The sequence below is a fragment of the Eurytemora carolleeae genome, unplaced genomic scaffold (genome assembly GCF_000591075.1).
Source record: "Eurytemora carolleeae unplaced genomic scaffold, Eaff_2.0 scaffold82, whole genome shotgun sequence".
Lineage (NCBI taxonomy): Eukaryota > Metazoa > Arthropoda > Copepoda > Calanoida > Temoridae > Eurytemora > Eurytemora carolleeae.
Genome location: NW_019396126.1, coordinates 461523 through 477765, shown reverse-complemented (window position 1 = coordinate 477765; position 16243 = coordinate 461523). Strand labels below are relative to the sequence as shown.

Here is a 16243-nt window from a genome sequence, read left to right as displayed (position 1 = left end):
TGAGATTAATTGACCTGCAGGTTTTAATTTTTCAACAATTTTATTTTTCATATTTTCAAACAACTCCTGATATCACCCTACCCAGGTACCCTTTTAAAATGTGTAAATTTTAAAAAATTTGATTTGTTTCTCATGCTTTAATATGTAGAGAAGTCATGTGCTTGGTTTCATTTAATGAATTTATTAAGTATATAGAAAGTACAATATTATTATTTTGCAGAAGATAATTGATATAACAACATTAAATTTTACATTAAATTAAACATACTATAATACACTTGGCATACTGCATACAAAGGTAAATAATCACTTTTTTAAGAGGGAAGTGGGCGGGGAAGGGGGCACATAATCTAAAAATATCTCAGACAAAAACCTTATAATTGTTATTTTATCTTGGTATTTCTAATGTTGGGTTAATTAAAAGATGTGATTTCTCAATGTTTGGGTCGGGGTTAGTCTTTCACAGCAAAATTTTTGGGTAGATTTTTTTTTAGCAGTTAGCTGAAGTCCTGTTGTTGCCTGTGGAATTTTTTTAAATCAAATTGTTGAAAAGTTTTTATTAAAAAAATAAAAAAAATATATTTTTCATTTTAATTGATTTTTAGCCTTCTTTATTATATAGATTAAATAAAATGAAAAGCATAATAAGACTAGACACAATGCTTTGCCATGGAAATACATTAGATAACACTAGATTAAATATTTTATGTTATGACTAGTTTGAGAAACCAGTTTTATCCAGAAACTGAACTTTTATTATATAATCAACTGAATTAACCTAAAATCAATAAACTAAGATAACACATTCTTTGATTCTACTGTATTCCCTAATCAAAATTTGAGGCAAATCGGTCAAGGGGTTCACAAGTTATGATAGGACAAACAAACCAACAAACAATGATCCACCCAAATTGGCAAACAGTCTATTAGGTCTAAGATTTAAAAAAAATGTCAGTGTGCTTTCTCCAAAGAATTTGTAAAGTCTCTTAAAAATATCCTATTTCTTGAAACTAAAACTAAGAAGGCCCATTACTCAAAGACTAGTTAAGAAGCATCTTTTACTTTTACAACTTGACCATACAGTTCTGAACCTCTCTGTCTTTTTTTATAAAATTAAATAAATTTAGATAAAATCAAAGAATAAAAGGGTATTGAATTTATTTATTTATACAATTTAGTTTTATTCAGGGTTCTTTTATTAAAATTTACTATACAAAAACTAGTTTTTATAAATTATCTATTTTTGCTTAATTAGAGTTTATAACACAAAGGTCATCTTTTGGAATATAGTTGGAAATCCATACTAGCATATCTTTCATCCTAAAGATAAAAATGAAAATTAAAACAACAACAAATATTTCCTTTTAAAGGGAGTGACCAGCTATGTAAGGTAGTTGAACTGAGTATGCAGTGTTGTGGAAAACTTCTTTCGGAATCATTTGAGACATATAACACTTTTTAAAGATCTGTTAATCCTGAGTTCGAGCACAAATTCGACGTTCAAAACTCCTAGTTTAGGGGTGGAAAGGTTTTCAAATTTAGTTTTTTTAATTATCAAATAACAATGACATAAAAAAGTTCTACAATAAACTACAGAAGTCATGTATAGGAACATGTTGAGAAAATAAAAATTAATCTTATCATCGAAAATAAGTAATCTTGTTCAATTATTAGTTTCTATTGTCTCATTATTCTGGTTTCTAAGTATTCACAAAGAATTTCGCAGATTTTCTAGAATTTTCATTGAAAAGACGACATTTGAAGAATTTGAACAAATCTGCAAATAAATTCAAAAGAGATAAGAAATTCAATATAATAATGAAAACGAAATAATTGATTTTAGCATTGATTTATTGACAACTTTCTTTTGAGAAATATGTTCCTACCCATCTAATTAGATTACTGTATATTTTTTATTTTATATTTTATTGTCGTTATATAATAATTTAAGAAAACTAATTCTGGAAACATATCCACCTTCAAAGAAGGAGTTTTGAATGTCAACTTTGCGCTCAAACTCCAGATTTACAGATCTTTAAAAAGTTTAATATGTCTCAAATGAATCCGAAAGAAGTTTTCCACAACACTGCATACTCAGTTCAACTACCTTACATAGCCGGTCACTCCCTTTAATACCATTTTTATTGAAGCTATTATCTCTAAATCATCCCTAGCTAGTTTAATATGCAATGTAAAAGCATCAGAATAAAGTACAATAATTAAACTTGATTTAAAAAAAAAACAATTGCAATTAATTTTCAGACAACAATTGTTTGTTTGTTTCTTCACTTGTTCTCATTTTCAGACTAAGCAAATTTGTGAACCATTGGACTGGACTGAATTGAAAACTCAAGTTTTTCACAACATTTTAGGCAAGATTCAGATAATTTCAAGACTGAACCAAAAATTTTCAAAATAAAATCTATTTTTAAGTCATACTACTTTAAACACTAAAATTTTAATCCACTGCTATTTTAAATGGGGCTACACCCTCAACTAAGCTTTTCATGAAGAAATAGTGGGGTTTAGCTGAGATTGGCTAACCTGACGTAATGTGTTGGGTTCTCAATACCTCCACAGTTTGCCAGTTTTCCGATACCTCTGCTAGTTATTCCCAACAGTACATAAGCAATTCCAACCTAGAGATGAATTTAAAGTTTTTGCAAATCTTTAAAATTATTGCCTAAAATATGGTTTCTAGAAATTCAAGAACTGTTCCCAAATCTGTGAGCTGAGTGAAGGCAACCCTGCTAAATTGTGTCTTCTATCATCTATTTTATTTTATAAAATTGTTGAAAGGGAATTCAAATATAAATGTTACTAAAATGGTTTCTAAAAAATACAGAATACCTCCTCTTTTCTCACATTTATACCAATCATTTACAAAAATATTTTTTTAGAAATGAGCCAAACGCCCATTTTAACTTGTTTTTGATGAGTTTTCTAGCTCTAACTTCTTCACTTTTCAATTTTTTAAAAATTTTAAGATTTTTATTCAGCATTAAATTTCCAAGAATGAACATTTTATTGGTCTTACGGTGAATTAAATCGTCAATTCGCAACCCTATGGAAGATTTTGAAATTTTTTTATTGCAATATTTTTTTTTAGTGAAAACACAGCAACCTCCTTTGGGCAATTGGCTCAATTCCAATATTGATCACCCCTACTGCATAATGTCGAAATTAATCTTTGTTCATCAAATGAAAATTATGAAAAAGCATTTCAGGCAATTAATAAAAATGCTAAATTTTGAAAGACACAAATGTGATAATTGAATATAAAGTAAATTTTCAACTAAGGTTAAGATTTCAAAATTATCACCCGGAAAAAAGTTAATAATGTAGTGGAAGAAATCCATGAAAGAGGATTATAAAACCCGCAAATCATGTTCCTTCGTTTTTCATTATTCATTTCAATTTTCAATATTTGTATTTACAAGCAATAAATGCACTTCTAACATAACATTAAATTTAAATTTCTGATTCTGAATTTGTTTGACCTTTTCATAGAGTGGACCCCCTGAGTCTCCTAAACAGCTACCAACAGATCTTTAAAAAGATAATAATGAAAACACATGAAGCGTTTATATTACCAAAATCTAATTCCCACCTAATATACCAGGAATTCTTTCGACCTAGCATACTGTGATACTCTGGCTTCATCGATTATAGTTTCTGTTTAGGGATTTGGGTTTCCAGTGCAATAAAAAAAATTGTTGAGTTTTTTAAACAAAATTACACAGGAACGTTCACGCCAAAATGTTTGCCAAATAGACAGTTTAAAAAAGATGAAAAACAAATTTTGCAGGAAATGTCAGTAAACTAGTCATAAGACGGCAAATTAAACAAAAAAATCATTAAAAAGATAAAAGGCCTTAATTTCATTCACTTTTATATTGAAAACTATATTCCTTATTGTCCAGCATCACATAACTTCCGTTATCTGACTTCAGGAAAATTTATTAAGATGCAAAACCTTTAAATATAAAATCTTTCAACACTTTCATATTTTAATGGAGTGACCAGCTAGTTATGGTAATTGAGCTGAAAGCACAGTATTGTAGAGCAGAACTTTTGGATTAATTTGATACCAATGAGACATTTTACTGTGTAAAATTTTTAAATAAGAGCATAAAGTTGTTAGGTTAGGTTTTAATAGGATTTAATAGGACATAACATGTAAAAAAAATATTTGTTGTGTAAGAACATACTATTTTAAAAATTTTTTTGATAAAACCCATGGTAAAGCTATAGAATTGATTATTTCGTTAACATCATTTTCTTTTCTGTTTCTATAATCTTCTTCACAGATTTCTTAAAAATGTTGTCTTCACAATAAAAATAAAGAATACCTCCAACCAGCTACTCTACCTTAAAGTATTTTTGTAACCCACAAAACGAATGTCAATAACTTATTTTCAGTGAGTTCATTATTTTTGCTCAACCTGTTTGTAAACATGCAACTAGAGTGTTCATTTTATCAAATAATTTAAAAAAAAACTTTTCTTCTGGTGAAACTTTACGCTCTTATTTGAAAATTGTACACCGAAAAATGTATTCTTTGCCAAAAACTCAAATTATTTTGGCAACTAGATCATGTAAACCTGTGATATTTCAATGTTTGAATATTTAACCTAACAGACTTCATAGTTTTAAAATATTTAAATTCAACAACATTGGGTTTCAAAGATATAAGAACTAGAAAATCAATGTTTGTGGCAAAGATTCAATTCCTTAAGCTATATTGTAATTTTAAAGCATAATAATAGACACTGCAAAAATGTTTCCATGTAAAACATTGATATATTTCCTTCCTTTAAAAAAAATGCAGTTTTATATGTTTCATTGTATGCAACACAATACACCTAAAATGTAAAATTTAAGATAATAATATATTCACCCCCCTCCCCAAAAAAAAAGAAGAAATTCCATGCGTTCTCATTTAATGCTTTTAGTATTATTGACTTGACAAATACTGTTTAAAAAGGTGCAAAACAATTCAGAATCTGTTTTATAGTGTAGCATAAAAAAAAACCTTTTTAATTGATGTTGAGATTGGAGTCAAGAAAGCATAAGAGCAAATTATACGTCAAAAAGCATTGTGTACATACAAACTTAACTCCTTTATCTGTGTTACCTTTGGATTCACGGTATAAGGATCTGTAAGTTTACCCCTCAACATGTTCAAATTGTTGTCACAGTAGTCCTGATCTAAAATCTGAGCTTTCTTCACCTTAGGTTTCCCTAAAATTATACAATCATGCTTGTTCATAAAAAATATTCTATTTCAATTTATTGTGATTTTAAACCTGCTTAATTGATTTGCTTTGTAATAAAAAAATCATGAAAACTGATATTTACAACACTAAGAGTGTAGAATTAATAGATGCTGTTAAATCATATACTTTGAATGACTTTTTCAATAAAATTTAGGATAGACCTTAAACCTGAAATTGTTCCATTAGCAGTGTCACATGATTGGGAACAAATCCCCCACCCATTGTCAGTTTCAATGCCACCATCCTAGAAAAGCAAACATTGGATCTCTGTCCCATACTTTTGATTAAAATATGATGACCTCAGTTTTTTCAAATTTTCCGTCAATAACATTGTTTGTGATTCCACACCATCCATATTTTCCTGGATCTATCCTAGACAAGTTATTCAATTTAAATTACCTACTAGACCCACATACTATAATATTGTGCTCTTGTTGAAATTTGATAAAACAAGAGATAATAATTTTATTAAAAACTATAGGTTGTTTTAAATAATGTCCCCTTTTGACATGAATAATCTTTTAAGATGTTTAAAAATTAGTTTTAGGACTTTTTTGTTTTATTTCAGAAACAAAAAATAGTGGGATGAGATTAATTATAAGGTTTTAATTGAAAGCCTTTTCGCTTCAGAATTAGAGAGTCAAGTAATCCAGCTTTAAATCAAAGATGAATTTCAATTTATTGAATTTAAAATGCAAAACGCAAATGTATGAATAAACATTTTCACCTATAACATTTAGTAAGAACAGCCAAGCTAGAAGGTTCCAAAATTACGATTTCGTTTAAATCCATTCTTAAAAATAGAAAATGATATAAATGGGTTTTCATAGCTTTTGAATCTAGCTTTCTTCAGATTTCTGAATTATCACAAAAACAAAAATAGGCTAAGTTAATGAAAATATATCTGACTCTGGATGACCTTCATAATATGAGTTACAAAAACAATGGCTACGTTATTTGTTTTCTAAAAGTTCAAAACGAGTGGGATGTTTTAAAAAACAATAGTTTTTTTTCTGAAAACAAAATGATCCATTTTGAAAACGATTGAAAATATGAAATAAGAAATGATCGTTTAAAGATCATTTTCAAAAATAATTAACAATCCTAGTTACAGGAACTAAAGACTAAATTTTAATTGACCCTCCATGATTCACAGAAGTGACCTTTAAACCATTGTCTCCACTATCAATATTGAAAATAGAATTAAACTAATTTAATTTAAAAATAAACAATATCACTTAGATATAGACTTAAAGTGTACCATTGTGCACAGTATTCCTAAAGCAAACAGAAGCTTGACACAAAATTCATAAGACAGTAAAAAAAAATCTGCATTAAATAGTGTCAGATTGCCCCCCCCCACACCACCTTTACAAACTCAAAAATAATAAAATATTGGAATAAACTTTTAATTTTAAACTTATTTTAATCAAATCAAGGTATGGGCTAATTAATAATAAGATTATCTGTTTCTATCCAACAAAAAATAAAAATACAATGGGTTAGGTAACTCAAGACAGCAAATTTTCTACAGGCTAAAAATGTATTTCAACTAAAATCTAGAGAGGAGCCTAGTAACATAAAAAAGATTTTATGTTTTTATCTGAATAACCTAATATTCATCAGTTTTTATAATGCGACATGCTATAAAAATACCTTCTCATTTTTTGATCAGTTAACAGAGTCTTTGATCGAAAATCAGAACAGATTGGATTTCTTGCACTTGGTGTTTCTTCTTCAGTAATACATCCTCCATATTCCTAATTGTAATACAGTGGAACTCAGAAAGTTGTGGAATTTAGGAGGTTAAACTTAACTCAAGTGAATTGGGTAAATTGGTCTTTGTGCAGTGTACAAAAGGTACAATTACAAAATATGTAATAACAAAACATATAAATACATATGCTATAAGTACAATAGATTTAAGTTACAAAAGATATATTTTTACCAAATTTATAGAAATGCAAATGTTACAAAATATATGAAATGTTTTTCGCTCATATTTCATTGTATTTAAATGCAAAAAAAGTTTAAATGAACCAGAAAATAGTTTTAAATGTGGTACAGTTGAACTACTTTTATGCTCATTTGAAGAAGAAATTGTCTTAAACTGACCTAACCCTGAAATAATACATACATTTAAACTATTTTTTGGTTCATTTGACTATATATATATATATATATATATATATATATTCATTTGAACCCCTAGCTGCAGCACCCGGCCCCTAGCGGAAGCCAGGGATGTTAACGTTTTCTTTTTTTTGAAAACTATCGTTTCATTATGAAAACGAAAAATAGCAAAACAAAATGATCGTTTTAGCTCCCCCACAACTGTTTAACCTCATGTAGGGCAACATTCAATAAAGTTGCATGTAATTTTTTTTTCAAAAACGACAGTTTTTCCAAAAACGTCTGTTGTTATAAAGTTTGCCGTTTCATTAACAATCATCAACGACGACCCTTCGTTAACGATTGTTAACATAATTGTCAATAAATTTTTTTTCAAAAGCGATAGTTTTAAAAACAATCTTTTATGAAAACTTTTCCAAATCATTTTTATTTAAAAGATCATTTTCAATAACGATTATTCGTTTTCTAAAAGTTCAAAAGGAGTGGGTCGTTATGGTTTTTTTTCCAAAACAAAACAATTGTTTTTTAAAATAATTTTGGGTGTTTAAAATAATTTTGGGTGTTTTGTTATTGGACATTTTGTTTTGGGGCGTTTTGTATTTATTAGTATAAATTTCATTCACAACATGAAGAATTTAGGTTACCTTATTATTGTATGTGAACTGAACATTGCATTTTGCTTGCTGGTACTGCTGGGTTTTAAGTTTGCACATATTGTCCACTTTGCAGAACTAAACAATTTAAAAATCAACATTAAATTTATGCAAAGTCGTTTAAAAACGTTGTCGCATAATTTTGTAAAACTTTTTAAATTTTATCTCAGCAGCATTTAAGTCACAGTAAAAAAGAGGTTCTGATTTAGAACCAATTTTTACTGAAAACATCCATTTACTAAAGTATACTTTTAAGCTTAGCTATACATTTTAATGATGACATCTTTTAAGTCTTAAAGATAGTTTTGCCAGATTTTGAATGAGGAATCCAAAAGTTTATTTAGATATGCTAACTTGAAAAATAGAAGGTCCTAGGTCGTTTACTTCACAAGGTATTCTCCGATTCCTCCCATAACCTCCAATCATTAAGTTTGGGTTGGAAAAGGTATAATCAGGTCCAGGGATACATACATTTATCTAAACAAAAATTTCTTAATTTGAAATCACAAAACTAAGTATTTATATATATTTAATTGCTTGTCTTGGTGAGAGTTTGTTTGTTTCCGATAAACTACCAAATGATTAAACTAATTCAGCCAACTTAGAAAATTCAAGGTTTATGACTGGTTTTACCTTGACAAAATGTTGTCATTTAAAATTTGGAGAAATGCCCCAAGTCATAAAGAAAAATCGTCAACATTATTATTCTTATGATTTACACAGAAAAAATGGTGCTTGAAAATCATAACCCAATATTAAAATGCAAAAACTTTCATAAAAAAAATACTGAAAAAAAATCAATAAGCTTCTTTCAGTGGCGTATACAGACCATAGGGGGGTTATTGGGTTTAAGTACTCCCCTAGAACCATGAGGGTAATACAAAAATTTCAGCCTATTCAGTCCAGCCGTTTGGTTGGCTGTAGGGAAATATATACAAATGTCTTGTTTTATTATAAAGATGTATTATAACATATTATAACAGATTAAAGTAAATCCAGGTTTTTTTTACAGATCAAATATTGTAAAATTGATGACTATAAGGAAGGATATAAAACAAGGTGATAGGAAAGGCAGCCCTTATTTGATAGAGGTCGTAAACGCCAGACATGAGTGGAAAATTTAAATCAAACCGAACAAAAACCATTAATTTGATAAACATCATGAGTAGAGATATTTATTTTTAGGAGGGGGGTAACAATTTTTTAGGGAGGGGGAGAGGGGTTAAAAAAATTAACCCCTCCCTTTAGCTTGCTTTATGTTCCTATTTATTTTCCTATTCCTAACACTGTGTCCCTATAGACCTTAAGTCCCTGTCTTAAATCATTTATGTTAGTTTCTAATTTCTTAGCAATCTTTCTATTGTTCCTTAATTTATGTATTTCATTTATTGTTCTTGTTCTTTTGTTTTTTTGCTTGTTCCTATATATGGCCCAATAGTCAATGTTCCTCATTGGATGTTTCCAATCTAGTTCTTCCTATTTTTTTCCTAACTCACCAAACATTTGTGATATTGAATTGTTCCCTTTTTAACTTATAATGTTCATAGTTTTTTTTTTTGTTAACCTTGTTCCTAAATTCCTAAACTTACCTGTTTTTTTGTATTTAATATCATAATTCCTTCTTGACAAAGGGGCACATATGATTAATCAAATCAAGAACAATGTTTGATCAAATTCTCAAGAGGGGACGTTGCCACCGCCCTGAATCTGTCAGGGGGGTGCAAAAGTGCCCTTGCTCGCAATTCCACACAAGTAAAAACCACTTGCGTTTGAAACCCTAGATACTTCTGTAAGTGTTATCAATGATGATCATTTTTTTAGACAAAAAACTAAAAAAGTGTTTATGCTTCAGAGTTATTTCATACATTTACTGTTAAATAGTTAATATCTCCTTGGCCTAAATATAATTTACCGGTGCATTAAGGTCCATAGGAAGATGTGTCTTAACCAGTATAATATCATAGCCTCCAAAAGATCCATATTTTCCTCCTAAAATTAAAGTTCTTGTTTTGAAAAATGGAGGAATTAATGAGATTTTTAAAATCATATTTAATCTATAATTCAGTTTTCTTGGATGTACTTCACTTGGGTTTGAAATATTGCTATGCAGTTTTGAAAAACAAATAGATGCTAAGAAAGCAAATTAAATTATTACATGACAATAATATCAACTTAACAATATAATACTTTCCTTGATATCCATCTTTAGGAGAAATTATGTAGTCAACCAGAAACTTCTTTGATCTATCTCTCAATTCTGTGGTTAAATCATCCACTCCAATATATATCTAGAAATATCAACATTTCATTTTTTAATTTATAGATGTTATTTCCTTCTACAGGAATTCAATTTATTTTTGAAGAAGAACATGTTGTCTAAATTTTGAGCCAGAAACTTATAAATGATCTCAGGAAAACAATAATTTCTATAATATATTATTTTTATAGCTGTATTTATGAAAACTGATAAAATAAATTGTTTATCAGTGATTTTCTGCATTTCTATTTTCACATCTGTTAGTGTTCAGTGTTGAATCTTGAATATACAGGGTTACGCACAAAGGATGAAACATAGATTCTAACAACCATATGGAAAAGATTTAGGGAGTCCAGCAGTACTCCAAATCCTTGATTTAGTCAGGTTAGCGTATTGAAAAATCCTATTTTAAGATTTTTTGATGAAATAGCAGGGTTTTGGTTGAAATTCTTAACTAAAACATAATATTTAAACAACTAAGAGACTTCTCTCAAAAAAATATTGTTAAGCGGCCAAGCCTTATTTGACAAAAAAAGAGGATTATGGAACACATTAATTTTGGCTGACCCCCTCTAACACCCAACTGGAGTGGGTCAGTGTTTCAAAAAAATCAGAAATGCTTAATACACTTTTTGTTAATTTAGCTACGGGGCAAAATTATTTTTATATTTGAGAAACCCTTGAAAAATGTAATAATATGTGTCAAATATTAATATTTTTCAAAATTAAAATAATTATTCTTAAACATTTTCCGACATTCTTTTTAAACTTCTATCACACTCCGCTATCTAAACTCGTAAGGGAAAAATCATAGGGGGCAACACCCCCCCCCCCCCCCCGCCTATATTAGGCAAATATAGCCCAACCAGGATAGGGTTAACTATGAAAAACTGAAGTTTAAAGTTGGCTTTTCTATCTTGAAAAAAGTTTTTAATGAAATATTAATAAGAAATCCGTTTCAGAATTTTGTTTTATATATTCAAAGTTGAAAAAGTGCGCAAAAAAATATTTCCTCTCTTTACCTTGAACAATGTAAATATTGTATTTCATGCAAGATTTTCAATTCTTTCCTTTTTTAGAAAATTTGGAATTATCAATGCAGTGCTAAAATTGATATTTTTTTTAAATGGTATCTAGGCTGCTCATAGCCCTTTGGTTATTTCTGCGCAATGGTTGAGTTTTACTGATCTGCGCAGTTTACCCTAGGAGTTTGTTCTTTCTGGGTTGGAAAAATTAGCTTAGTGTCTCCGTTTGGCAGCTGTTCACAAACAGTTAGAAACTAAATAATTAGTCAAGATTTAATAATTAAGAAAAAAAATCAGACATTTTGCTATTATGTAATTTTCACCATGTTTCTCTTTTAAAATGTAAAATAGTTGTTTTTAAGAACTAAAAAAAAATATTAACAATTTCTTTTTAATGACCAGGAAAAATCAAAAAGAAAAAAAAAATTCTGAAACTTTTTATGCAAGGCATTATATTAATTTAAATCTTAACTTTACCTTAACCATGGTAGCTTCTTCCATGCAAGAACCATTTATAAAATGCTCTTTTTCCACAATGCAGTGGGCTAAAGACATATATATTCACAGCATATTATTTTAAAAATAATCTGCAAAAGGTTTTGAAATATTTATGATTATAGCCAATCCTGTTTATACAAAAACACGTGGTCATGTTCTTATTTATGTTTATGGCCAATCCTGTTTATACAAAAACACGTGTTCATGTTCTTATTTATATTTATAGCCAATCCTGTTTATACAAAAAACACGTGTTCATGCTCTTATTTATGTTTATAGCCAATCCTGTTTATACAAAAACTCATGTTCATGTCCTTATTTATGTTTATAGCCAATCCTGTTTATACAAAAACACGTGTTCATGTTCTTATTTATGTTTATAGCCAATCCTGTTTATACAAAAACACATGGTCATGTTCTTATTTATGTTTATAGCCAATCCTGTTTATACAAAAACACGTGTTCATGTACTAATTTATGTTTATAGCCAATCCTGTTTATACAAAAACACGTGTTCATGTACTTATTTATGTTTATAGCCAATCCTGTTTATACAAAAACACGTGTTCATGTTCTTATTTATGTTTATAGACAATCCTGTTTATACAAAACACGTGTTCATGTTCTTATTTATGTTTATAGCCAATCCTGTGTATACAAAAACACGTGTTCATGTTCTTATTTATGTTTATAGCTAATCCTGTTTATACAAAAATACATGTTCATGTTCTTATTTAAGAGCTACCGCTCTAACATTATTCTTTGATTATGATTTTCATTTGTGAATCAAATATTCCTGCTGACACTGCCCACTTTGCTGATATAACAGAACAACTGCATTTTACAGAAGAACTTGGCTGGAAGTTGAAGATTCCCATAACAGGAGGTCTAAAACAAACTGTGTTGATGACAAGTAATGATAGTGAGATAGAAGCCAATGCATTCAAGGTCACTTGTTATAGTATTGGACGTTAGTAATTGTGAATTTGGTTTTTAACTTATTTTATTTAAAAGAAAGTTCTCACAACGAATAGTTTATTTCAATAATTCATTAAAAGTATGATATTATGGAGAAGTGATTTCCGACTCATCTGCCTAGCTTGTCCTGGATTTCTATCTTGATAGTGGGACATATATGTACTTTTTTAATTACTAGCTGAAGTGCCCAACGTTGCCCGTGGAATTTGAAAAAAGTGTTAAAAAAAATTTTCCTCTTAATAAAATCGAATTTTTAGCCTATGGTTACTCCCATGGTACCTTTGAGTTTCCTAAAAGAAAGTTTAGCCAAATTGATCCAGTCGTTTGGCCAGCTATATCTGACATATAAATATATATATATCTATCATATGAGAAAAGAGCTTTATTTTATAAATTATTGAAAAGTTAGTTCAATTAACATAACAAAGTTGAACATTAAACAGGCCTGATCATTATCAAATAACGAGAATAATTCAAAAATATGTATCATATTCAGGGCCCAGTTAGACGCACTAAAAAATAACAAAATAATCCATTGGGAAGTTTCCTAACTCTTACCTTTCATCCCCGGATACAACACTCCCCCCTATTATTCTCTCTCTAGGGCTGGCCAGGCATGGTTGGATGAAGATAATCCAGGGAATAATTTGAATAATCCAAAGAATTGGGAGCAATTGGATCACTTGTAGGATTCCTAACATCCCAAGCAACTGCATTGGATTAGATTAGAGTTTGTAACTTGATATATTAATTATTTGGATGCAAATTATTAAAATCAATAAAATTTACAACTAATTTTTCATAATTTAATAATATTTAAACAAAGTACAGTATTTAAAATAACTTAATTATATTTCCAGTTATTAATAATCTGCGCAATGAAAACTTGACTCATAAACTGTAACTAACTGGACGATGTTAAACCATAGAAGAGCTTTAAGTCAGATTTTTTATGAGGCCAGAGCTGAGAACTTTTGAATGATGAACATCGGGATTAATGCTTGATCCAATCTTCAGATTAAATAAGGCTTGTTCTCCTCTTGTTATTAATCTCCAGATTAAATAATGCTTGTTCTCCTCTTGTTATTAATCTCCAGATTAATTAACCGATCGAGATTAAGGATATCACATTCTAAAGTATCTGTTCAGTACTTTTGTGCTGGATATTCATAATCCCGATTGTTTGATCTCGATCTCGATAATCAAACAATCTTTTAATTTAAGGGTTAATGCTTAAGCTCTTGATTTCAGTTATTTAGAATTAGCATGCAGGGCAGGGATATCGAATAAAGATTAGATTAATCTGCAGATTTACAATATATTCACAATACAAGAGTTCCCAGCTCTGGAACCAGATTTATTTAATGTGAAAAGTAGTTTAACTATGTAGACTAAATTGAACCACTTCTCTGGTTCTACAAGCAGTATGTAGTTTAACCACTTGTTATTTATTAAATCTGGTTCCAGATTTCCTTAATTGAGTGGAGAGGGTGTCAGGTAGAATTTCTTGATCACACTTAGGATTAGTCTGGTTGGGTAAAAACTTTCTATTTAAAAGGGACCGTTCACTTATTTGGGTAATTTGAGGGTAAACTAAATAACCTATTATGGCTATTTATTGTTATTAGTCTTACTTTTCAAGGACAACTGTGGCCTAGAAAAAAGCCGATTTATCATTCAGAATTCCAGCGCAAAGGTTTGATACCTTTGCATTTACACTATTTAATACTTTTGTAAAATTCTTGGATTTTTTAAAATTTTCAAATAACAAATTAAATTGTAGTATCTAAAAGTTAATTGTAGATATCTTTAATTTTTTTCAAAATTATTTTAAAATTGTCTATTTTTAAAATATAACTTATTTTAAACATTTGAAGGTTTGATACGTTTCCACACTTTCCCTGGAATTCCCGTGATTTATTGAAGAGTTGAAATCTAGGAACCGGTTTGTCTGAGAGAAAAAAGTCGTCTTTGTATAAACGTGTTAATTTGTTTAATCATGTTTGAACACAAAACACGTTATTTTCTTTCTAATTCTAAAATCAAAAGTTTTTTTACGCTGGAATTCTGATCGATAATTCGGCTTTTTCTTCGGTCATAGATATCTTTGAAAAGTAAGACTAATACCATTGAATAGATAATAGACTAATTAGTTTACCATGAAATCATCCAAATAAATGAACAGTCCCTTTAAAGAACGATGACTTTTTATTTCTTTAAAGTCGTTTTTACATCCTGCATTATTCGGCGTTTAAATCAATTCTATGAAGACGACTTTTCTAGTTAAGTTTTGATTTCAAATTGCAAGCTTATTAAAAATCAAAACCGTCTTCATTGTATTTATTTTGTCAACGAGGACTGTATGTATAATGTATAATGTATATAATGTTTATGCAGCAGTCCGCAAATGTATCCATAGCAGACAGTTATCATCATTTAAACTTCCTTTTATCCAACAGAGATATCATGAGAGATATGCAAGCTATCATGCATCTAGATAGTGGCTTATAGATATTAAAACTTACTTTTAAGTTCTATTAATTACCAATCAAATGGTGCATAAACTAACAGGAAACTATGATCTTCTTTTTTTAACACTTAGTCCTTTCTATTTACATTTTTAGCTTTTAACTATTGTAGCTATAAATCACTATTTTTCATAGAACTCTGTAAAAAAAACAAAAATCGTTAAACTATTAATTTCGCTTGGATTAATGTGTTTGAAAAAATTGCACTATTGGACCAGCTATGTTTTGCCGTTTTGACGCTTATTGGATACAGGCAAAATATGCATATTGATTTGCATGATTTGATTTCAAAAAGCTTCTCAACATTCTAATTAATTGGAAAAATATTTACCCATACAGATAGATTTCCAGTCAGAATGGGCTGATTTTTTCTGACAGTGCATTATTTCAAGTCTTACATTTTCTTATGTTCAAGATTATTTTTATGCATTTTAATTTGTCATTTAACTCTTCTTTCAAGGAGAATTAGTATACAATATTTGTTATTAAATTTTTTAGACTTTTTGAAGAATTATTTGCTTTCATATTACAGTAGTTCCATGAATATTGCCTTCAGAGAGCAGTATTATAAACTGAAACATCAAGATTCATTTGATGCCTTACATGACACCTGTTCCTGTAATATTCATTTCTTATCTGAACCGTTTCATATAGATTTCTTCTTCTGAATAAAATTAATTTGTTAGAAAACATTTATATTAAAGATTTGATAAAATAGAAGATAGGAGTAGGTCTGGCAACATTTCGTTAACGAACGGCAAAATCCATTAATTTTAAAACCGTTAACAGACAGATTTAAGGAAAGTTGGTTTTTGAACAATTTCAGCTTATACAGGTAATCACTGACTTGAATGTGCCAAGCCCCAAATAGAAGACGCAATTAATTGCAGAG

General features: G+C 29.1%; 1 protein-coding gene across 3 annotated transcripts; it reads right to left on the bottom strand.

The window, feature by feature from the left end:
* Window positions 1–1178: 1178 nt before the first annotated feature.
* Window positions 1179–13569, bottom strand: LOC111695732 (uncharacterized). Of its 3 annotated transcripts, XM_023465157.1 has the most exons (19): window positions 13382–13567; window positions 12642–12733; window positions 11825–11892; window positions 11524–11601; window positions 10257–10353; window positions 9978–10054; window positions 8420–8542; window positions 8057–8143; window positions 6936–7039; window positions 6007–6072; window positions 5579–5651; window positions 5448–5523; window positions 5138–5244; window positions 4815–4865; window positions 3912–3947; window positions 3611–3657; window positions 3501–3549; window positions 2545–2639; window positions 1179–1320 (listed from the first exon to the last, which is right to left on the bottom strand). In XM_023465157.1, the coding sequence occupies exons 1-19, from the start codon at window positions 13537–13539 to the stop codon at window positions 1248–1250; spliced, it is 1557 nt and encodes a 518-aa protein (XP_023320925.1). In that variant the 5' UTR covers window positions 13540–13567; the 3' UTR covers window positions 1179–1247. The 3 variants fall into 3 exon arrangements, 2 of the variants coding, with proteins under 2 accessions (XP_023320925.1, XP_023320927.1); XM_023465159.1 differs by lacking the exon at window positions 6007–6072 and having other exon boundaries at window positions 13382–13569; XR_002763929.1 differs by lacking the exons at window positions 1179–1320; window positions 2545–2639 and having other exon boundaries at window positions 3512–3549; window positions 3912–3943; window positions 13382–13566.
* Between the last annotated feature and the right edge of the window lie 2674 nt (window positions 13570–16243).

Coding starts and splice junctions, on each gene's coding strand:
- LOC111695732 (XM_023465157.1), bottom strand. CDS start 13,539: ATGCAGTTGCTTGGGATGTTAGGAATCCTACAAGTGATCCAATTGCTC. Junction 3,948..4,814: donor AAACTGCATTTTTTTTAAAG/GAAGGAAATATA, acceptor ATTTTCCTGAAG/TCAGATAACGGAAGTTATGT. Junction 1,321..2,544: donor AACCCAACACATTACGTCAG/GTTAGCCAATCT, acceptor TTTTATCTTTAG/GATGAAAGATATGCTAGTAT.